Raw genomic sequence first — 21,881 nt, forward strand, 5'->3', positions numbered from 1 at the left:
AAACTCCCTTGAGGGCTGCCCCAAAGGATCGCAGCTTCTCCAGCTCTACTGCATTCAGCCGCTGGTGCCGAGGCCGGTTTCTCCCACTGTGCCGCAGGGCGAGCATCCCAGTATTTCCCCCGTGGGAGAGGAGAACGTTTCTGCGGGCAGAGCCGGTGTCTCGCTCTCAGCCCCAGCTCCCCGCCACCCCCACCATCACGCTGTCTCATAGCACCAGCTGGTTTCTACGCTCATACCAGTAAGCCAGAGGCGGCATCCAGGTGTCTGCGTGTCTGGGACAAGACAGCAGCTTTGCTGAAAGTGTAGGTTTTCGCTTTGTTTCCACAGTTCTTCTGCAGAGGAGGAAGAGGAGGAGGAGGAGGAGGAGGAGCAGGACATGATGGAGCAGAGCTGCTCTGAGCTGGTCTTGCTCAAAAGATGTAGGATGCAGGAGGGAGAGGCACCGGGTGCGCAGGGTACCTACTCCAGCGCTCATCAGATCCAGCCCTGGTTTAATTTTGGTGATTCCAGGCCAGAGCATCCAGCAGTTGCATTTTCCAGTGCTCTTCGTCCCACACCGGAGGGCAGCTCCTCTTTGGGAAGGATCTGCCAGTGTTTGCCGTGGTTGGGTTTCCATAGCCGGAGGGTGGTTGGGAAGCTCTGCCGGTGGGGTTTCAGGTCCGCAGGCGGATGCAAAAACCTGAGGAGCATCTCTGAAAGGAGTCACCCGTAGCTGTGCCGTGGCTGCGGAGGGCAGTGCAGGAGAGGGGGCCCTGGAAGGGATGGGGACATTCCCAGTCCCACTGGGATGCTGCTCTGGACCGGCCTCCTGTGAGGGTTGGGTTTACTCTGCAAGATACCAGCTTGGGAGAAGGGATTCATCAATACAAACTTGCCCCATCCCACCCAACTCCGCATCCATCCCATTCATGGGCAGCCGGGTGGGAGCAGGGAGAGCTCACTTGGGCCCCAGTTTCGGCACTGGGCATTACTGGTGGAGCTGGAGCCGGTCTCAGCCAGGCTGGTGCTCGGTGGCACAGTGCCTGCGGCCACGTTTTGGGGTTTTATTCGCAAGCGGCGGCTGGGAGATGTTCAGGACCGTGCAGAAAAAGACTGGTGGTCCGCTGGGAGCTGTTTGCTCTGTAGACATCGAAGCCCATCGGGCTCAGCCGTGCCAGGGAGGCTGAAAACTCCTTTCAGTGCATCGGGGGCCTGTCCAAGCACGCCTGCCAATGTCATGGACACCAACGGGGGTCAAGTCAGCCCCAAATTCCCTATAAATAAGTGAAAGAAAAGCGTATTTTGGGTGAAGCACAGCATGTGCCTTTGCTGACGTGTGTTGAGCTCGTGCTGGTCGTCCTCCCCAGCTCCAGCCTCGCTGGGAGCAGCTCCCTGCCGTCGGTGCACAGTGGTTTTTGCAAGGGTAGAAGATGGAAGCGCTGGGGAGGTGCGAGGGCTGAGCTGGTGCTAAAGATTTCCCGTTCCTCCAGGGCTCAGCGGGGACTGGGGGGGGACACACACTGGGTGTCCTCTTCTGCCTGCTTCGAGCAAAGGGGCCAGAGGCTGAGCTGCCTGCAGTGTGTGGGGGCAGACCAAAACCCTTAGCCTATAATTTCCTACCTCCAGCTCTTCTCTTTTTAGAGTAAAATGGTATTTTGTGCTTTTCCGGCCCCGAGGGCTGCCCCCTCTGGTCTGGACAGCTTCCTCTGAGCACCGTGCTGCTGCGTGGTGGCCGTCGAGCGTTGATTTTGCGTGATGCCGCACGGCCCCGATGCGGCGCTGAGCACCCTGACGCCGACTCCTGGCGCCGGCTCCAGGGCTTTTCCAAGATGCTATTAATTTTTTCCTGCAAAGCTAGGCTAGCGGATAAGCGAAGGGTGTCCCGTTGCTGACCCCTGCTGCTAACGGCAGCGGCGGTGCTCGCGGTAGAGCAGCTTTTTCTATTCCCAGTAACAAAGGGCCGGTGTTTGGCTCCTTGCAAGGCACTGTGGCATCAGCCTGTGACCCAGGGCGGCCTCATCCTGCCCGAGCGCGGGTACTTGGGTCCAGCAGGTCACGGCACTGATGCTGCATCACCCTAGAAGTGCTTAAAGACCCCCCCCCCCTACCACGTCCCCAGTGCTGGTGGTGGTTGCACCACCCCTCGCTGCATGTGGGAAAGGGGAGAGCGATGGGCTGGGTGATGCCGTGGCTGATTTTGGCACGGTGAGATGGGTGTTTGGGGGGGGGGACCAGCTGGTGTCCTGATGTCCAGGTCAGGATCAAGCCAGCTCCAGCTAGGGAAACACCAGCACCGGTTTAAGGGACCTGAGCTTCAGCCAGGCAAAATCAGCCCCATCTGAATTTTTGTGTATTTTTTTTTTTTCACTGGTCGTGATTTGAAAACTATTTTCCCAGAAATGAAACGTTTCTTCTTCCAATCGCTGCCTTTTTCTGTTGCACGTGCACAGAGCCTGCTTGCTGGAGATGGCCGTGTGAACAGGCTTCACTTTTATTTGAGGTCATCACTGATCTCATCTCGGCTGGGGAACAAGCCTTTTGCATCATTTCTTTTCTGGAGCTGGGTCGATGCTGAAGCTCTGAAATGAAATGGGGTGTCGTTCTTCCTCCATTTCTTTTTTCCTTTCAGAGACAAGTCAGGAAAGTTCACTGAGCCAAGATGTTTGTTGCTCGAATGTGCCGGAGCTGCCTGTAACAACATAGCTGGGGCAGGGTGAGGTTGCGGGGGAATAGGAAATGAAAACCTTTTCAGCCCAAAAAAATTCGTATAATGGCAAAAAACCAAAGCAAACCAAAGCTAAATATAGCAGGGCCCGTGAGTTCGCTTTGACTTCTGGTGAATGCTTGTGGTGGAAAAAAAAAGGGTCGCTTTTAAAACAAAAAAAACCCGACAAAAGTCGTCTTGTTGATGTGCTGCTTTGGGCAGCTTTTTTGCTGGGGTGTTGGGGCAAGAAGCGGCTGCGCGGAGCCCGGGGGCAGCTTTTTAGCTTAGAAACATGCATTTGAAGAAATAAAGTAACTTTTAAAAATGACACGTCAGCTGGAACAACGTGTCCCAGCGTAACGTCCAGGGTTTACTGGTTTATACAGGTTTGGAGATGGATCCGGGTGCTGGGGCGACCCTCGGTGATGCTGGGGGTCGGAGAATTGCGGTGGGGATGCGGGGTTGGGCCATGGACGTGCATCGAGCTGGGGTTGAGATCAGCCTTTCTCCCCTCCGCAGCTGCGCTAGCGCTTTATCTGCTGGCAGCGATTCCCCTCGCTCCGCTCCCACCTCCCAACGCCCGGGCTGGGATTTCGGAGGGTCCTGACCCGACGTTTTGTATTTGCTGGGGCTGGGGCCGGGGCCGTGCCTGCGGGGGCCACGGCTGCACGCCGCCGTTTTCCATCACTCCCCGCTCACGCGCTTGGGAGACCTTCCCCCGAAGTTCTCGCGCGCTCCGCAGGGTTTTTTTTAACAGGTCCCCAAATACACGTAAAAACCGACAGATGTGCTCTCTGTTTTCCCCGCTCTGTTTTTCTCCACCCGGAGCAGATGGACGGTGTCGAAGCCGTCGGCGTGGGCTCCACCGGTGCGGGGCTCGTTGCGATGCCTCAGGATGCTGCGGTCGGGAATTCGATTTTAAATGGCTGTGATGATGCTGTTAGAGCGGGCAAGCTCTTTGAACCGGCTCCCGTGCCCGAAAGCCGCTTGCCGGCGCTTCGCGGGGATGCTGTGAGGCTTCAGCCGGCTCTGGGTGCAAACACCCATCCATATCACCCTGTCTGGAGCCCATCACCCCGAGGACAGGCATCGGGGCAAAAGCCAGGGTTATTTTGGTGGGGAAGCGGTGGTCCTCGGTGTGCCGGGTGCCGCGCACAGGGATGCACCCCAAAACTTAATGTGCGTGGAAATGGAGCCAGGATGCTCTGGCCAGGCCGGGGGCAATGCGTGCTACGACGCCGAATCCTCGGCGATGCTTTAACCCTTTCCCCCTGTTTTTTTTTTACCCAGACTCCAAAGTCTTCCTCATTTACAACGCGGGCGCGCAGGGCTGCCTGGAGACGAAGGACTCGCTGGTGAGACTCACCAAGGGCTGCAACGCCAGCGCCCCGGCCCAGCAGTGGAAATGGGTCTCGCGAAATCGCCTCTTCAACGTGGGGGCCATGCAGTGCCTGGGGGTGTCGTGGCATGGGGCCAACGCCACGGCAGGGCTGCACCCCTTGGCCACCTACGAGTGCGACCGCGAGTCCGTCAACATGCGCTGGAGCTGCCGCGGGCTCGGGGAGCAGCTCTCCCAGCATCTCGGCGCCCGCCCGGGCAATTCCTCCCTGGACAGGGGGGACCAGGGACACGGTTCGCAGTGGAGGACGTACGGCACCGAGGAGGATCTGTGCTCCGTGCCGTACTCTGGTAATGCCTCGCTGGGTGTTAGTATTAATCCCGTAACTCAAACCAGCCCTGAAACGTGAGCTGAGGCCGTGGTGCTGCAGCAATTGGGTCCTGCCTGCAAAAACCAGGCAGGATCGGGATGATGGGGAGCAGGCAGCCTCTGGGCACCCCGCTAGCCCCCATGCCGGGCCAACCCTCCCCCCAAACCTCCCTCCAGCCCCCCGTTGACGCAGCCTCAAGCAAGGGCTCCTCTTTTCCTGCAGAGATTTACACCATCCAGGGCAACTCGCACGGGAAGCCATGCACCATCCCCTTCAAGTACGACAACCAGTGGTTTCACGAGTGCACTAGCACGGGGCGGGAGGACGGCCATCTCTGGTGTGCCACCACCCAGGACTACGGCAAGGACGAGCGATGGGGCTTTTGCCCCATAAAGAGTAAGTCGGGGGGGACACACACGCATCCCTGTCCATCCCTCCCGGGGGCTTTTCTGCCTCTCCCCTTTCCTCCTGCCTCATCCCTCCTCCCTCAAACAGCCTGCAGTGCCGGAGAAGCCCCGCTGGCTTCTCTCTCTCTCTCTGGCTTTTTTGGGTTCTTGGGGTCTTTCGGAGCTGCAGGTGGGGATGCATTGGGTTCTCACCCTGCTCGTCCCTGCAGGCAACGACTGCGAGACTTTTTGGGACAAGGACCACCTCACCAACAGCTGCTACCAGTTCAACTTCCAGTCGACGCTGTCGTGGCGGGAGGCCTGGAATAGCTGCGAGCAACAAGGGGCCAACCTGCTCAGCATCACCGAGATCCACGAGCAGACCTACATCAACGGTGAGACGACGGCAGCTTGGCTGCACCCCTGTCCTCATCACCCGGGGCAGAGCTGGTGGCACCGCGGCCATCGCCGGTGCCAGGTCACTCTGCCTTCCCTGGGTGGTTGATTTGGGGATGGTGACAGGCTGGGTGTTGAGCTGGGGCTGGGGGGGGACTAATCCTGCCCCTCTGGCTGTGTCGGTCCCAGGGCTGCTGACGGGGTACAGCTCCACGCTCTGGATTGGGCTCAACGACCTGGACATCAATGGAGGCTGGCAGTGGTCGGACAACTCGCCCCTCAAATACCTCAACTGGGAGAGTGGTGAGACAGGGGGGGTCACGGTGGTGATGGGGGAGCGGGGAAACAGCCTGTCACCGCTGGAGATGGCCCCACGGCAGGGGAGGTGACCCGGGCTGCTGCGGGGTGTCCCCTTGCTACCCGGGGATGGAGAGCCCTGTGGGATTGCGGAGCAGCCTGGGACGTCAGTGGAGCTGGAGGGGGGATGCAGGGTGCCGGGGTGGGGGTTGTCCCTCTGCAAGCCCTCAGCAGTCCTGCGGATAACCTGGGTTGAGATTCCTCGTTTGGAGGGTTGTTGCATCCCAGCTCGGTGCTGGAGTGTGGCTGAGGAGTGGTCCCCAGCTGCGGACACCCATCTCTAACCATGGGGTGCTCGGGGGACAGAAGGACCCTTTGCGAAGGCTGCTCCGGTTATGCGCAGTGCTGTCAACCAGAGGCACTCGTGGGGACAGCGATAGCCCAGGAGGAGGTTTGGGGACAGGCAGGAGCAGTTCAGGTCTGGTACCGTGTCCCCCCGACTGCCATCCAACATTTCTAGGTAAAATAGTGATGCTCCAGGTCCTCATGCATCAAGGCACAATAAACGATCCTAGGCAGGCGGGGTCACGTCTTCATCATGCAAAATAACAAAATAAAGAGGTCTTCGCTGGTGTTGGAGCCGGGAGAGCTGCACCCTGCCGGTGCCTGGCCTCGCGCGGTGCCCTGCCTGCGTGGCAGGCGTTGGCAGCTCTGCCCCAGCTCCTCAGCAGCGTGTCCCCCCCTTATCCCGCTTTCCAGACCAGCCCGACAACCCCAGTGAGGAGAACTGCGGGGTGATCCGCACCGAGTCGTCCGGGGGGTGGCAGAACCGCGACTGCGGCATCGCCCTCCCCTACGTCTGCAAGAAGAAGCCCAACGCCACCGCCGATCCCTTCCTGACGGGTGAGCAGGGGGATGAGTAGCACCGGGAATGGGTAGCCCTGTATCCCGAACGGGTGTGCACACATCCCGGCACGGTCAGGGGGTGCTGCCGGCATGCCGGAGCAGCCCATGGAGATGCCCATGGTGTATCCAGTTTGCTGGTGCCCTGGGTGTGCAGAGCAGTGGTTGAGCTCCCCAGGGTTGCCCAGATTTAGAAAAAGTCCTCCCCGAGGAGCATCCCCTGAGAAGCGCTCGGTGCAATCACAGGTTGGGCGGTAGGGGAGGAATCGGGAGCAGCGGCAGGTCCCCCATGGTCCCAGGGATGGGGTGCTCCCTGCTCTGCCATCGCTCCTCTGCAAACAAAAGGGATTTTGTTTTGTCCCTGGAGCTCTAAAGCCACCCTTGCCCATACCTCCTCATTGCGTGTTACGTTTCGGCCGTAGCTTTCCCACTGTTGCTTTGGCTTGGTGTCCTGAGCACCCCGTGGGACTGTGGTTCCCTCCCCACCGTCCCCTCCCTGCCAAGGAGAGGGTTGGAGAGCAGGACAGGAGCCCTCAGGCTGCCTCGTGTCCTGCCAGACTCGTGGTCGGAGGTGAAGGTGGACTGCGAGCCCAGCTGGCAGCCCTTCCAGTCCAACTGCTACCGTCTGGTGGGAGAGAAGAAGAGCTGGCAGGAGGCGAAGAAGACCTGCCTGCGGAGTGGGGGGGACCTGGTCAGCATCCACACTCTCTCCGAGCTGGAGTTCGTCACCAAGCAGATCAAGCAAGGTAAGGGGGAGCCTGCTGTGTCAGCAGCACCCTTCCCGTCCCATTTTGGGGTCCGTGGAAAGGTCACTTCTCTGTGATGGAGGCTGCAAAATTGAATTAATTTGTGACTGTGAAGGGAGGGGAGACTCCAGGCTGGGAGGTGTTGTGTTGCTTGGAGGAGCCCGTGTGCCGGGCGCATCCTCCATCCAGTAAATGCAAAAGCTTTTCCCAGGAGCCTGCAGTGCCGAGGAAGAAAATACACAGCTGCAGCTGGAAATGGCACTAGTCCCAGTTGGTTAATGTAGAAAAAGAGGGGAAAAAAAAAAAGTCCTGCTGGGCTTGCTGGAGGAGGCTGCACCTCTTCCTGCTAAATCTCCCCAGGACACGAGTGTCCTCCTCAGCAGGTCAAGTGAAGATGCCTGCGGCATCCCAGGTTCTGGCTTCACCCAGCTGTAAGTGGGTTGAAGTTTCCCGCATCGGGATGTGCCAGAGCTGGGATGGTAGATTGGGAAGTTTCATCCCGAGCAATCACACAGTGGTATGGGACAGCAGCCGTGCCACCATGCCCCAGACCCTGCTTGTGCCACCCCTCGTTAGGGTCACCTTCCACTCGAGTTTTGCTGTTCCCACGTGAGCGCAGCCCCTCCGGCCAAATTACATGCTCCCGCCGGCCCACAGCGCGACCCTGTGCCGCAGAGTTTTGCCTGGCAGCAAAACCCACCATAGGGACATGGGGGGACCCAGACTTCAGCCAGGACCAGAGAGGGGCTGGGGGCCAAAGGGAGTTAATGCCGAGGGAGGCAGGAGCCATAGGAGGGGGGAAGAAGGAGGGAGACGTGCCAGCGCTGCCAGATGGGGATGGGATGGGAGGGAATGGTTGAAAACCATTAGCCCACTGGACCTGAGCCTGCGGGTCTGGACTTTTACCATTCTGCTGCTGCCAGCACCTCTGTGAAAACTGGCAAATGTCCCCATGTTTCCCCCTCTGCAAGTCCATTCTTGCGGGCAGGAGCTGCCCTGTCCTGCCCTCTCCTGCCTGCTGGCACCGCTGGGCTTTAGGCTGAGTCCTGCAGTGGGGTTTTGGCAGGTGCTTTGCCATGGTCCCATCACGGGGGTTTGTGTCACCGGGAGGGGGGCGGTTTCTGCAAGGTTTCAGCCAGACAGAGACAATTTCACCCCCCGACCCTCCTGTCTCGGCAGATGTGGAGGAGCTCTGGATTGGCCTAAATGACCTCAAGCTGCAGATGAACTTCGAGTGGTCGGATGGGACGCCCGTGAGGTTCACCTACTGGCACCCCTTCGAGCCCAACAACTTCCGCGACAGCCTGGAAGACTGTGTGACCATCTGGGGACCGGTGAGAGCCCGGGGCAGGAGGGGGTTCATCCTGCACCTCTGCAGAGAGCACTGCAGCATCCTCGTGGCTGGGGAAGGGATACCTCGGGGAGCATCTCCGGCTAGGGTTGAACGTGGCTTATCTTGGCTGTTGGGATGGGAGGGATCCAGCACAGCATCTTTGGGGATTTGGTGTAGGGAAGGAAGGTCTGTGGACCCAAGATGGGGATGGATGGGCTGGGAAATTCCCCAGGCTGTCAGATAAGCTCAATCCTGCCCTTCTCCCCGCTGTGCAGGAGGGGAGGTGGAATGACAGCCCGTGCAACCAGACCCTGCCATCCATCTGCAAAAAGCCCGGTCGGGTGAGCCAGGAGAAGGAGGAGGATGACCACGGGTGCCGAAAGGTGAGGGGGACCTGGGGCGGGAGGTGGCTCTGGCCGCTCCACGGCTCTGCCCGATGCTTGGGGCTTCGGGGTTGCGGGGGACCTCTCCCCAAAACCATTTCAGGGAGCCCTGGTTGAGCAGCACCCGGAGCTGCGGGTCTGTGCCGGGGGGCTGCCGGCGTGACAGCATCCTGGGCCTGCTGAGCCCCTCGCTTCCATGGTTGCATGAGGCCACGGGAAGAAATTGGGACAAAACGCATGTGTCTGTCGTCCAAGATCCTCCCCCTTGGGCTTGCCAGCAGGGATGTTCTTTTTTTTCCCCCCTTGCCTCTCTCTTGCCAAAACCCGGCAGCAAAGCTGCTCCACGTGGGAGCCCGGTGGGACGGAGGCAGCTGCCGGCCCTGTGCCTCGGCGTGATGGCAGGCTGCCTTCTACGGGCAGGATACAGGCATTTTGGGGACGCGGCCACCGAACTGGTGGGTTTTTCACCCGGACCGCGCCCTGCCTCAGTTTCCCCAGTTGTCAAGCAGGTCCGAGGCCGCCCCGTTCCCACGCTTGCTGGGAAGTGGCTTTTGTGCCTCTTTGGAAAGTCTTCGAGTGGCGAGCCTGGCATTGCCGCCGCTCTTGAACGTCTCCCAGCGTTTCAGAGCAAGCCAACGCGCGCTCGCGCTCGGACTAGCAAGCAGCCCCTCCGGGCCAGCTCCCAGAGGTGCTGCCGGGCTCCTCCCAGGTCTTTACCCCATCGCAGCAGAGACAAACCCCAGTAGCTACTTGGCTCTGCGAGAGCTCGGGGCGAAAGCAGCAGCCGGGTGAGCTGGCATGCCGGGCCAGATTTGGGGCAGGGGGGCTGCCAGCCAGAGCTGGAGGAGCCCCGGTGTCAGTGGGTGCTGGGGACGAGGTGCTCGATGGCAATGCGCCACTGCCACCCGTCCGCTTGTCCCCACAGCAGTCCTGAAGACTAATGGGATGTCCCCTATTTAACTCCCTCCTGCCTCCCCAGCCACCGTCTCAGCCTGGCCCTGAGTGTCCAGCAGAGATGCACCCGCTGGGAAACAAACTGGGAGTGATAAATGAACCAAAGAAAGACCTTTTCCCATTTCTCCTCCTCCTCCTCCTCATCCTCAACAGGGCTATTTGCCACCCAGATGCAGAGGATGATGGAGAGGAGGCAGCGTCTTGCTCAGAGGATCGGCCGCGGTCCTCTCTGGCCATCGTGCTGTTTCTTCTCGGTGCCTTTGCTGCTTGTTCTCCCTCTTTCCAAACCCCCTTTATTTTTGGAACAGCCTTAAAGGAAGCAATGGGGGACGGAGGTTTGGGTCATGGGAAAGGCAGAGCCTGGAGAGGGATGCCAGGATCAGGACCTGGAGGCAGCAGTTGGGGTTGACGATCCCATCCTGGCCCCTTTTTGGATCACAGGGCCTTTCTGTGGTGCTCAGTGCATGGGAGAGCACCCATGTGGTTTTAGTGGTGCTGAGGCCTGGGGCTGGTTGGGGACCCCTCTGGGACCATCCGGACCCCTCTAGGGACGCTGGGGACCTGCACTGTCCTATGCTGGGCCCCTTTCTCGGCTGCTCAGGGACATCCGTGCTGTTCCCGGTGGGACCCAGCCGGTGGGTCCATACCTGGGTTTGCTAACTTTGGGGAAAGACTGCAGGAGCAGGAACTTGGGGGGGAAAAAAAAAAAGGGATTTTTGGGGTCATTTTCCTCTTGGTCTCCCAAAGCTGCTCTCCCTCCCACTTCCCTCCCCACCATGCCGATGGTGCTGCGGATGGCACGTGTCCCCCGCTCTCCTTCCAATGCCCGAAGGACCCAGGGGTAAAACCCCGGCGATGCTTTCTGCCGTGCCAGGAGGGTCCCTGAGCCTGGAGCCACTTTTTTCCCCGGCCGAGCCCCTTCACCCTTCCCACCCCGACTTGCTCTTCCATCGTGTCCCCTCTCGCGGATGGGACGAACCCCCGTGTCCCTCCCCATGCCACCACTGCCGCTGCCAGCCCCCGGGGCCGCCCCGTTCCCCGCTTTGGCAGAAAACAGGCACTATTGTGTCTCCGGCTCCGGAGAGGCTCCAACATCAACAAGGCGGGGGATTAAAGGAGGCTGCAGCGGGACTCGCTCTGGATTCGGCCCTGCGGCGTATAGAGGAGGATTGTGTTCCCCTCCCCGCGCCCCGGCTGGGGCTGGACGTTGGCAGGGAGAGCCATTTCCCTGGCTTTGAAGCTGCCTGGGTGTTTGTTTTTCCTTGCAGCCATGTCCTCTGGGGCCAGGGGCTTGTTAGAGCTCAAAGCTGAGCGGGGTCAAGCTGGGTCGGCCGGGGTCGGGGGGGGTGGGTGGGTAGGAGACCTCCCAGAAGAAGGCAGAAGTGGTGGCGAGGGGACGCGGGACGTCGGTGTCGCCTCCACCCCGGGTTTGCTCCCATCTTTCTGGGGAGGGCTGGGGTTGAGCGGTGGCGGACGTCCCCTGTCACCCGTTCCCCAGGGCTGGAAGTGGCACAGCCCCTCCTGCTTCTGGCTGGGCGAGGACCGCGTCCCCTACAGCGATGCCCGCAAGACGTGCTCCGACTACGGGTCCACGCTGGTCACCATCACCAACAGGTCAGTGGTTTTGTCCCTAAAACAAGCTCCCTAAGGCAAGGTGCGACCCGACCGCTGGGCTTTGCCCGCAAGGGCTGGAGCATCACTGGTTTCTCGGCGTCTCGGCATCACCCGCTCTCGCCGCCCCTCCAGGTTCGAGCAGGCGTATGTCAGCAGCCTTATTTACGGCTGGGATGGGGAGTATTTTTGGACAGCGCTGCAGGACATCAACGAGACGGGCGCTTTCCGCTGGCTGAGCGGCGACGAGGTTATGTACACCCACTGGAACCGCGACCAGCCCGGTAAGGGGACGGCTGTGGGTGGGATGGGGACATCCCCTCCGTGCAGGGTGGGTGCTGGCTCTGCCCACCCCACCCCCACCCCCACCCCCCCCGGCACGGTCTGACCCTAAGGCTGGCATCCTCCCCGCTCCCGTGAGCGCTCCAGGTTACAACAAGGGAGGCTGCGTGGCCCTGGCCACCGGCAGCTCCGTGGGGCTGTGGGAGGTGAAGAACTGCAACACCTTCAAGGCCAAGTACATTTGCCGGCAGAATCTGGGCACCCCGGTCAACCCCGAGCTGCCCGGTCCTTATCCAACGCCCAGCCTCGCCGCCGCCTGCCCCCCGGGATGGAGCTCCGACTCCAAGCTCCGTCACTGCTACAAGGTATGAGGTGCTGGGGGGGGGGGGGGGGGGGCTTTTCCTGGCTATTTTGGGGGTCCACGTGCCTCCCCACTGGTGCAGGAGGGGTGAAGGAGCGTATTTCGGTGCTTGCCAAGGGCAGCCCAGACCCCAGGAGCCTGGTTCGGGCTGAGTGACGGCAGCATATCCCAGGATGCTGCCGCCTGCGAGGTGGGGGACGATGCTCTGCTCATCTCCCAGCGCTGAGCCCCCTCCGCTGCCGGTTCCTCCTTCCCCAGGTGTTCAACTTTGAAAAACTGCAAGAGAAGAAGACGTGGATCGCGGCGCAGGAGTTTTGCCGGGAGCTGGGGGCCCAGCTGCTCAGCCTGGGCAGCTACGAGGAGGAGCACTTCGTCGCCAACACCCTCAACAAGATTTTCGGGTGAGAAGCTGGCTGTGCCGGCACATGTCCCGCTGCTCGAGTGTGCTTGGTACAAGCCCACACCCCTGCCCGTGCTCTGGCACGCATGGATGGATGGACGGACGCGGTATGGACGTGATTCTCTGAGTACAAACTTGTGTGCAGAAGGTGCGCCAGTTGGTGTGGCTACACTGAAGAGGGGATGCAGGAGATGTGCAGGAAATTGGGTGTAATTTGGGGATAGAGCTTGGATTTAAAAATCCTTCAGCCCTGAACCAGCATGCCTGTTATCTGAGCTCCTGCCTTTGGGTGTTGTGGGGACAGCGGGCTTTGAAAACAAACAAACAAAAAAAAGGCCAGATTATAAATATATATTTGTATATAAATATAAAAACCTCTGGTTTGGAGGGGAGTTGTGTTCTCACCCTTCCCCCTGGCTCCCTGCAGGGAGTCGGAGCCGGAGCTCCACGAACAGCACTGGTTCTGGATCGGCCTGAACCGGCGGGACCCCGCAGGGGACAGGAGCTGGAGGTGGAGCGACGGGCTGGGGGTGAGTCTGGGGGGGGGAGCGTGTTGGCGAGATGAATCCGGTTGGCATTTGGGGTGCAGGGGGGGGGGAAAATCCGGCGCTGGTGGAAATGCCCAACACCGCCCATCTCTCTCGACCCCCAGTTTTTCTACCACAACTTTGACCGCAGTAACTACGATGACGATGACATCCGGACCTGCGCAGTGCTGGACCTGGCGTCCCTGCAGTGGATGCCGATGCAGTGCGAAGCCCAGCTGGACTGGATCTGCAAACTGCCCAAAGGTACCCAGCGAAGAGACTCCCCCCGCCCCCCAAAACCCTTCAGCTTTGAATAACCTGGCAGAGGACGGGCTGCGGGATGGCGGGGCAGATGCAGGGCCACCCTCTTGTCACCTCCCTTCCGAAGGCTGCGCTCTTATGGGAGGATGAGTCCTAATTCAGGGGCTGGGAGAGGTAGGAGAGGTTCTTGCCGTCCATCCCGGGGGCATTCGGGAGGGCATCTCGCCCTTGGGGCCCGTGGCGGTTTGCAGGCAAGCATCAGCGGGAGCATCCCAGCCCCGCATCCCGCTGATGGCCTCTCCTCACCCTTTCACCAGGTGCCGACGTGAAGGAGCCGGAGATCACAACCCAAGGTGCGTTGGCCATGGACACGCGTCCGTCCGATGTAGACCGTCCTCACCGGGCGTCTGCCGCCCCGTCGCGTACGCGAGCGAGATGCGGTCCCTGCAGAGCATCCCTGCAGTGTTATCCGGAGGAGGACGGATCCTGCGTAGGGTTGTAGGAGGGAGGGAAGCCTGGGCATCCTTCTGCCCCTTGCTGCACAACGTGGCTGCAGGGATTGACTGCAGGGACCGGGCAGGATCAGGCCCCCTCAGCTGCAGGAGAGGGGCAAAAGCAAAGCAACCCAACCCACGGGGGACCGAGGGACAGGGTGATGGGTGCTGCTGGCTACGATGGGGGGGGGGGGGTGGCACAGCCACGGCGTGACACCGGTCCCTGCCTGCAGGCAGCAAAGAGTGGGTGAAGTACCAGGAGGCCGAGTACAAGTTCTTCGAGCACCACTCGACGTGGGTGCAGGCGCAGCGCATCTGCAGCTGGTTCCAGGCAGAGCTGGCGTCGGTGCACGGCGAGGCTGAGCTGCGTTTCCTGGGCCAGAACCTGAAGAAGGTACCAGGGGGACGGGGACCTCCCAGGCTGCTCCCTCCCCGGCTTCTTTCATCCTTTGCTGGAGGGATGTTGTTTGGGGAAAGCCGGGCTCTGCTGGGGTCTTGATGGGTCTCGTGTGGTGGCGACAGGTCCCGGTGTCTGGGTGCGGGTTTGGGGCTCTGCAAGGTGATGCTTTTTGCCGCGGTGCAAGCTGCAGGGGGGAGGCTGCCTGGTGCCCAGCGTGGCCACGGTTGTCCCCAGGGACACGCAGTCCCTGCAGGGCACTGACGTGTCCTCTCCGGGTGTCCAGTTTTCCAGGGGCCAGGAGCAGCACTGGTGGATCGGGCTGCACACCTATGAGAACGATGGGAGGTTCAAGTAAGTCAGAGACCAAGCCACCGCATCCCTGCGTGTCCCCATGCCGCTGTCGCCGGCTCTCGGAGCACCGTGGCTCAGCGCCTGCACCTCAGGGGTCTCATCTGGGGTGCTGGGACGGAGGGTCCTCACCCAAGAGAGGGCAGTGGTGGGGCACGGTCCCAGTTGGGGCGTGCAACTGGTCCCATTCGCCAAGTTTCTGCTCGGCCTCATGCTCCCGCTGGTGCCTTTCCCAGGTGGTCCGACGGGTCCCTCCTCAATTTCGTCTCCTGGGCGCCAGGCAAGCCCCGGCCCATCAATAAGGACAAGAAGTGCGTGTACATGACGGCCAGCAGAGGTGAGGGGCAGGATCCGGCCGTGCCGGGGCTCTGGAGGGGCTGGGACCCCAGGCTGAGCAGGGACACCCCTATCCCAGTGCAATGGGGGGGGGGGGGTCATGCCTGTCCTGTCCCTCCCCACAGAGGACTGGGGGGACCAGAAGTGCATGACGGCGCTGCCCTACATCTGCAAGCGGAGCAACGGGACGGCCGAAAAGCCTTCCCTCCCGCCGGTGCCCGCTCCCACGAGCGGGGGCTGTCCCCGTGGCTGGTTTCCCTTCCTCAGCAAGGTACGGTAGGACGGAGAGGGGACGGCCACCTCCTGGCCTTCCACCAGCCCCGCCGAGGCGGAGAGGGGGTGGCTGAGAAATGGCAGGGTGGAGAGGGACGCGTGCATGTGTTTTGGGGGGAAATGCTGGCCGGGGGGGACTCACACAGGGATGCTGGGCAAGGTACAGGTGCATGTACGTGGATGTCGGGAGAGAGGTGCGCCGTGGGGTGGGGGTGCGGGAGGGGTTAGGGGACCTGTAGGTATGAGGGCGCAAAGGGGAGAAGGAGTGTTGGGGCAGAATGGGGCTGCAGAGGGTGGTTGAGTGGGGAGCGTAGAGGGTTCGGGGTGGGGGGGTGGGTGGCTGCACCCCCTGGACCATCCCGTGCCTCCGCCTGTGCAGTGTTTCAGCTTCAACGGCCACGACAAAGCCGAGATAGTGATGTGGCCAGAGGCGAAGCAGGCGTGCGAGAGCCAGGGCGCCGTCCTGGCCACCATCGCCAACCCCCTGGAGCAGGGTAGGTCCCCTCCGCCGCCACCGGCCCCGCTGGCTGGGGACCTGCCGGGGGTGGTACTCAAGCGCCTCACCCATCGCTTGCAGCTTTCATCACGTCCATGCTGCCCAACATCTCCTTTGACCTCTGGATCGGCCTCCATGACGCCCAGAGGGAATTCCAGTGGGTGGAGGGCGAGCCGCTGCGGCACGTGAGCTGGGCGCCCGGCGAGCCCTCGGGCTGCGGTGCCTCCAGCGCCCGCGACAAGCCGGTGAGCAAGAACCGCGCCCCCCCCCCCCCCATAGCATCCCCCATCCCCAGGAAGGTCTCAGCCCCACATCCCACCATGAGGATGGAAGGTTATAGCGTGCTGGGGTGGCTCTCTGAGGGCAGAGCAGGATCAGGCCCTGCATGGTGGGGGGGGTCTCTGGCGTGGGGGCGGGATGACGATGCTAAGACCTTGCGGCTTGGCTCTGCAGACCAACTGCGTGGTGGTGTGGCACGGTTTGCCCCCCCATTTCACGGGACGCTGGGATGATCGGAGCTGCCTGGAGGAGAAGCACGGCTACATCTGCCAACGGAGTATAGGTAGGAGGGGGGCGAGGGGAACAACCCCGGTTTCTGCTCACTGGGGACCTGCCACCGTCCCCCCAGTGCCCCGTGCTGTGGTGGGGCTGTGGCTGGGGAGCTCGGGGTGATGGGCTCGGCTTGGGGGGAGCTGGGGGTGCTGGAGGAGTGCGGGGAGATAAGCTTGACTCGGGGGGGGCAGGGGGTCCCTGGTCCCAGCCATTTGTGGGGCAGCCCCCCAAACCTGTGGACGCCAGCCTGGCTATGCGTGTCCTGTAGGGACGTGCATCCCGATGGATGGCTCCAAGGTGGGGATGGCACCGGGCTGTCACTGCTCGTCACCCCTAGGGACGTGGCCTCTCCTGGTTGCACTGGGATGGCCCAGGTGCCCGTGCCCCATTCCCAGCACTGTCAGGGACGCCTCAGTTCGGGGGGGTGGGATGGATGAGGGGGTCATCCCTGGGATGCAGGAGCGTCCTTTGTGCCCTCTGACCATGTCTCTTTGCTCCCCCAGACCCATCCCTGAGCCCCGCGCGGACGCCGTACCCCCCCTCGCCCACCGGCACCCTCTTTTACCACAACAGCACTTACCGCATCCTGCAGAAACCCCTCAGGTGGCATGAGGCTCTGCTGCTCTGCGAGACCCTCAACGCCACCTTGGCCACCATCCCCGACCCCTACAGCCAGGCTTTCCTCACCCAGGCCGTCAGCAGCCTGCGGGCTCCGCTCTGGATCGGGTTGGCCAACGACGAGGTGAGGGAAGGGGGCAAACACCAGGGCCAAGGGTCCGCAGGGGATCATGGCAGCCCCCCCCCCCCCTCGGCTTCTCCTCCGCTTTGTTCTTCCAGGGAGGTCGGAGCTACTCGTGGTTGACGGAGGAGAACCTCTTCTACGCTAACTGGCAGGACGGGGAGCCCCAGCAGGTCGCCGGCTGCTCCTACATGGACGTGGACGGGAGCTGGCGCACGGCCGGCTGCGACACCAAGCTGCAGGGGGGCATCTGCCAGCTCCGAGCAGGTGATGGCCGGAGGGGGACATGGGGGGGCTCGGCGCAGGGTGGACCGGGTGGGGAGCGACCGAGGGTTGGTGGTGGCGTCCCACCGGCGAGCATCCTTGCGGGGTTGGGTGCCCCAACGTGCTGCGGGACCCCGACACCCTGTGCCCCTCCACCCACCCCCAATGCACCGTGTGCTCCCCAGGTGCCCCCCGCACGCACAAGTGGAGCTACAGCGGCAGCTGTCCCAAATCGCTGGAGGACTCGTCCTGGATCCCTTTCCGGGACCACTGCTACACTTTCCACATGGAGATCACCCTGGGGCAGAAGGATGCCATGAGGAGGTGCCAGAAAGGTATGGGGGGGAGGGGGGCTGTGGGGGCAAAGGGAGGTGATGCACCCTTGGAAATGTAAGAGGGTGGGCTCCTCAGGATGCCCATGGGTGCAGCAGAGCACCCTTGAATGGGACCCCTGCCCATGTCCAGCCTCGGTCAGCCATCGTCTCCTCTTCGCTGTTACGTGCTGGGGTTCCCCAGCTACCACGTGGTTCACGGGTGGTTCCTCAGCTTTGTCCTCTCGGGCGCTGCTGCTCCCGAGCTCCGTCCTCTGAGGTCTGGGCTCTTCCCTGACACTCTTTCTTCCCCAGTCGGCGGCACAGTGTTGTCCATCCAGGATGAGATGGAGAACGTCTTCGTGTGGGAGCATCTCCAGGCGTACAAGGGCCCATCCAAGGGTGCCTGGCTGGGCATGACTTTCAACCCCAAAGGTACAAAGGAAGGAGTGAGGTTTTAGGTATTCCCCCAGGCACCACCGTGAATTCCCACCAGGTCTGTGGTGAGCAGAGGAAGCCCTTGGTGGTGGCACTGGTGTGGGGGGGGACTCATGCCATGGTGTGATCAGGACCCCCAGTGCCTCAGGCTGTGCTGGATGCCCCAAGCGTGTCCTCCTCTGGCTTGGTGGGATGGGAGTGGTGCTTTGAAGCCCAGAGCCACCTCCAAGGCACTGGAGCCTGCAGGTTTAGGAAGGTGCCCCATCGCCCCATCGCACCTCCCCATCGCCCCATCGCACCTCCCCGTACTTTCTGAACTGGGGCAAAGATGGGACATCCCCTTCAGCCTCCCCAGACCTAATTCTTCCATTTCCCAGGTGGCACCTTGGTTTGGCATGACAACACCGCCGTGAACTACTCCAACTGGGGCCAGCACGACACGGGGCCCAGCATGCTCAGCCAGAACAGCTGCTACTGGATCCAGAGCAGCAACGGCGTGTGGCGCCTGGGCTCCTGCACCAACGTCACCATGGGGGTCATCTGCAAGATCCCCCGAGGTAGGGACCCCTTGCTGCTGCCCAAGGCACCTGGGGCTGATGTGGGGTGGGCTGGTGGTCCGGGTGATGCAGGGCAGAGCTCTGTCCCGCTGGCAGCACCAGCCACGTGTTTTGGGCAGTTCCAGTGTAGGGGGGTTGTAGGGTGCTGGGGTCTGCAGGTCCCCATCGGGCTGTGCGTGTCCCAGTGGCTGGGTCAGCACCTCGGGGCAGGGTGAGGGTGGTGGTGGAGCAGAACCAGCGGGTCCCCGCAGCCGTGCGTCACCCAGCGTCGGCACGGTGCGGCGCTGGGAGCAGCGGAGGATGCGGGGCCGGCACTGGGAAGAGGGGAGGGTGCTGTGGCCGCACACTCATCTGTCTGTGTTGCTGTTGCAGTGGAGGAGAGCAGCTTTTCCAAGGCAGGTGAGTGGCACCATCAGCCTGGGCGTAGTACTGGGACCAGGAACCAGTGCTGGGGACCATACTGCAGCCTGGCTTGTATTAATAATCGAAAAATGGTGTTTGCGGGTGGGAAATCCCACTTCCAGGGGGTTTTGGTCCTGGGTTAGGATGCCCCAGTAGCAGAAGCCATTCCTCCGTGGAGGAGCATGTCCAACCAGCCCCTTGCTGGGCTCTCCTGCCCTCACCCCCAGTGCCTGTCCCGGCTGGGGGGATGGACACCCCATCTGCTGGTGGGATCCCAAAGATCCATCCCAGGCAGCTGCCAGATGTTCAGGCACATCAGGAGCGACCCAGAGAGGCTGCCCGGCCTCGCGAGCTGTGCCACGGGCAGGATGTCCCCAAAACACCGAACCAGACTCACAGTCCTGTTCCTCTCTGACCTGTTCTGCCCGAGAGCCCCTGGCTGGCCAGGTCCGCCGGCCAAAACCCCTCTCGCAGGGTGAGACAACGGGAGATGGCAGGCTGCCTTTCACCGGCCTTTTCTCCTCCCCGCAGCTCTGCCAGAGAACACGACGGCCATCGCGGTGGTGGTGCTGTCGACGCTGGCGCTGTGCGCCATGCTGGGCATCGCCGTCTACCTGTACAAGCGTCGGCGGAGCGCGGAGCGGGGGGCCTTCGAGAGCGCCCGCTACAGCCGCACCACCTCCAACCCCAGCGAATCCGCCGAGAAGAACATCCTGGTGTCGGACATGGAGATGAACGAGCAGCAAGACTAACGGCAGGGGGGACGCTGGGGACCGGGGACCTGGGGAGGGGGGAGGACGGAGAGCAACACACACGCTATCCCCACGGCACACGGGGCAGGGGCGGCAGCGGGACCATTGCAGCAGGGCCGGGAGAGGGGCTGGGGTCGGGGTTGGGGTCCGGCCAGGCGGGCAAGTGGAGGGAGCTGGGGTCCCTCCTGCCCAGCAGGTCGCTGCCACCACCTCCGGGCTTGTCCCCAGCTGCCGGGAGTTTGCCTGCAGCAGCCGTGGAGGCAGTTTCAGGGCTAAAAAGTTTTGAGGAAAGTCGTCCCCCCACCCAGCTCAAGAGCTTTCCGGCGGCGCGAACAGGCTCCGAGACACCTTCCCCTTGGGAGAAGGCAGGCGCAGGCGTTCAGGGCCCTGCGGTGGGCTCATTCCCACACCCCCCCCCCCCGCCAGAAACCGAGCTGGTGTCCGAGAAGACATCTTCCTGGGCAAGAGGTCTCTAAAGCCGATCTACCTCCCCTCCGCGCGCAGCGGCGAGGGCCCTGCCAGGCCCCCCCTATCCCCGCCACTGTGCCCCTCCTCTCCCCCTCCTCGGCCTCGTCCCCCAACCTCCGGCAGAAAGCAGTGGAGACGCCGTCGCAGCGATCCGAGCGTGGACACCCCCCCTCCAGCCCCGGCATCAGCGATGGGATCCCCTCTCCTCCCTGGCACATCCCCTAGGGCTGCGTCCAGCCCCGGCGAGGCTGCGGCTGCTCGCCCCGGGCTGGCAGCCAGAGCCTGCCCGGTTTTTTGTTTTTCTTCGGTGTGCGTGTCCCCCAAATAACTGGACGGGATAGCACCGGAGCAAACGGCTGGCCAGGTCCTTCTCCGGTGGGAGCATCCTCAGCACCCCAGGCTCCGCGGGAGGAGCTGGGTGCTGCGGCATGAGGTGCTGCCGGAGAGCCGGGGCCACCCTCTGTCCCTTGCCGGGCAGGGACGGCGTGGGATTGGGGTCGCTTGCCGCTGGTTGCCTTGTTCGGGCCAGAAGGATGAGCGTCAGGGCTGTAGGGTGGGGAGCGATTTGGAAGCTTTGGTGGTTATTTTGAAAGTTCAGTGGTTTGTTGTGTTTTGTTTTTTTTAAGGAAACGATAGCTTTTTTTGCTATACTGTATTGAGTGCGTGCTGAATATATACGTTCTTTCACACAGCTGGCTGGGGTGTTTGTGGTTGCCTGTTTTATGTGTAGGATGTAGTGGAGGAGGAGGAGGAGGAGGAGGAAGGCGGCGCAGGGCTAAGTCCCTGCCTGGTTTTTGAGCTGTGCAGGAAGGAGCGGGGCTGAGCCATCCTTCTCCCTCGGCTGCCTGCAGCAGCATCCCCGGTGCCGGGGTCGGGACAGAGGATGTCTGGAGACGGAGAGAGATGTTGGGCCCCGAGGGGGGTTCCCTGCTGGGAATGGGACCCAAAGAGCCCCTTAGACCTCTGAAGTGGGGCGGCACAGCCCCTACAAGAGACATTGGATTTAGCCCTCTGCCTCCGAGGCTTGATTGGTTTTTTTGTTGTTGTGATGACAACGGGAACTAGCTAATTTTTGTTACTCTCCTTTTTGACATCTGTGTGGATTTTAAAATCTGTTGATTTCACTTAAGCTGGACATTAAGTGTTTAAGAAACTGTTGGGGGGGTGGGATGGGGGAACAAGGGATCGTTGGGATTTTGTTTACTTTTTGGCAATGTCCAAAAGCAGCCACGACGTTTCAGGGCGAGCAAGAATCTGGAGCGCATGGAGCTGCCCCGGCTCCATTTCTGTCTCTTGGCTTTCTCTGCATTTATTTCCTGAGGTCCTTTCTGGTTTGGAGCTGTTGGTTTTGTCCACGGCCCCATGGCTTCCTGCCGTGGGTGCCGGATCCTGAAAAGCCGAGCGTGAATTCCTTCTCATCCCCAGCGGGTGTTGATGTACCGAGCAGCAAGCTTGGAGTGCGCTGGCATCCCTGCTGCAGGGGTGCTTGGAATAGCAGGAGGGATGCTGAGCTGGAAGCTGTGCTGCTGGTGGGGATGGAGGTCCGGGATTAACTCCTCCTGGATGAGCAGAGCTTTTAGGAAGTCCTAAAAAAAATAAAGGTTGAGGTTAGGATTGGTGGGAAGGAGTGGGCGAGGAGCGGTGCTGAGGTCAAGGGGTGCAGCTGGGCAGAGTTGGGGCTCATTTGGAGAAGTGCATGAGAGCCCAGGCAAGGTGGGCGCAGGGAAGCACGGGGGGGTACGGCTGGGACGGTGGCGAGTTATCGGTGCCGGAGGAAAGCCCGTGCCGCAGAGAGTCGTGGAGTGCTGGGGGTTAGGAA

At 61.7% G+C, this 21,881-nt stretch overlaps 1 protein-coding gene across 1 annotated transcript in view; it reads left to right on the forward strand.

Moving 5' to 3' along the window:
- Positions 1–21,671, forward strand: part of MRC2 (mannose receptor C type 2) — a 29,132-nt gene extending 7,461 nt beyond the window's left edge. Inside the window, exons 2-30 of the mRNA XM_049800646.1 lie at positions 3,974–4,372; positions 4,615–4,788; positions 5,009–5,173; positions 5,364–5,477; positions 6,231–6,374; positions 6,932–7,120; positions 8,300–8,454; positions 8,729–8,836; positions 11,289–11,404; positions 11,537–11,685; positions 11,831–12,048; positions 12,303–12,445; positions 12,872–12,974; positions 13,097–13,235; positions 13,550–13,585; positions 13,960–14,120; positions 14,410–14,477; positions 14,711–14,811; positions 14,936–15,081; positions 15,463–15,577; positions 15,661–15,824; positions 16,033–16,141; positions 16,635–16,873; positions 16,969–17,137; positions 17,320–17,469; positions 17,761–17,880; positions 18,261–18,440; positions 18,813–18,839; positions 19,374–21,671. Of these exons, the coding sequence (XP_049656603.1) occupies positions 3,974–4,372; positions 4,615–4,788; positions 5,009–5,173; positions 5,364–5,477; positions 6,231–6,374; positions 6,932–7,120; positions 8,300–8,454; positions 8,729–8,836; positions 11,289–11,404; positions 11,537–11,685; positions 11,831–12,048; positions 12,303–12,445; positions 12,872–12,974; positions 13,097–13,235; positions 13,550–13,585; positions 13,960–14,120; positions 14,410–14,477; positions 14,711–14,811; positions 14,936–15,081; positions 15,463–15,577; positions 15,661–15,824; positions 16,033–16,141; positions 16,635–16,873; positions 16,969–17,137; positions 17,320–17,469; positions 17,761–17,880; positions 18,261–18,440; positions 18,813–18,839; positions 19,374–19,594 (4,322 nt within the window). The 3' untranslated portion in view covers positions 19,595–21,671. The remainder of the gene's footprint in view (positions 1–3,973; positions 4,373–4,614; positions 4,789–5,008; positions 5,174–5,363; positions 5,478–6,230; positions 6,375–6,931; positions 7,121–8,299; positions 8,455–8,728; positions 8,837–11,288; positions 11,405–11,536; positions 11,686–11,830; positions 12,049–12,302; positions 12,446–12,871; positions 12,975–13,096; positions 13,236–13,549; positions 13,586–13,959; positions 14,121–14,409; positions 14,478–14,710; positions 14,812–14,935; positions 15,082–15,462; positions 15,578–15,660; positions 15,825–16,032; positions 16,142–16,634; positions 16,874–16,968; positions 17,138–17,319; positions 17,470–17,760; positions 17,881–18,260; positions 18,441–18,812; positions 18,840–19,373) is intronic.
- The last annotated feature ends 210 nt before the right edge of the window (positions 21,672–21,881 follow it).

Source organism: Accipiter gentilis, chromosome 5 (assembly GCF_929443795.1).
Source record: "Accipiter gentilis chromosome 5, bAccGen1.1, whole genome shotgun sequence".
NCBI classification, from domain to species: domain Eukaryota; kingdom Metazoa; phylum Chordata; class Aves; order Accipitriformes; family Accipitridae; genus Astur; species Astur gentilis.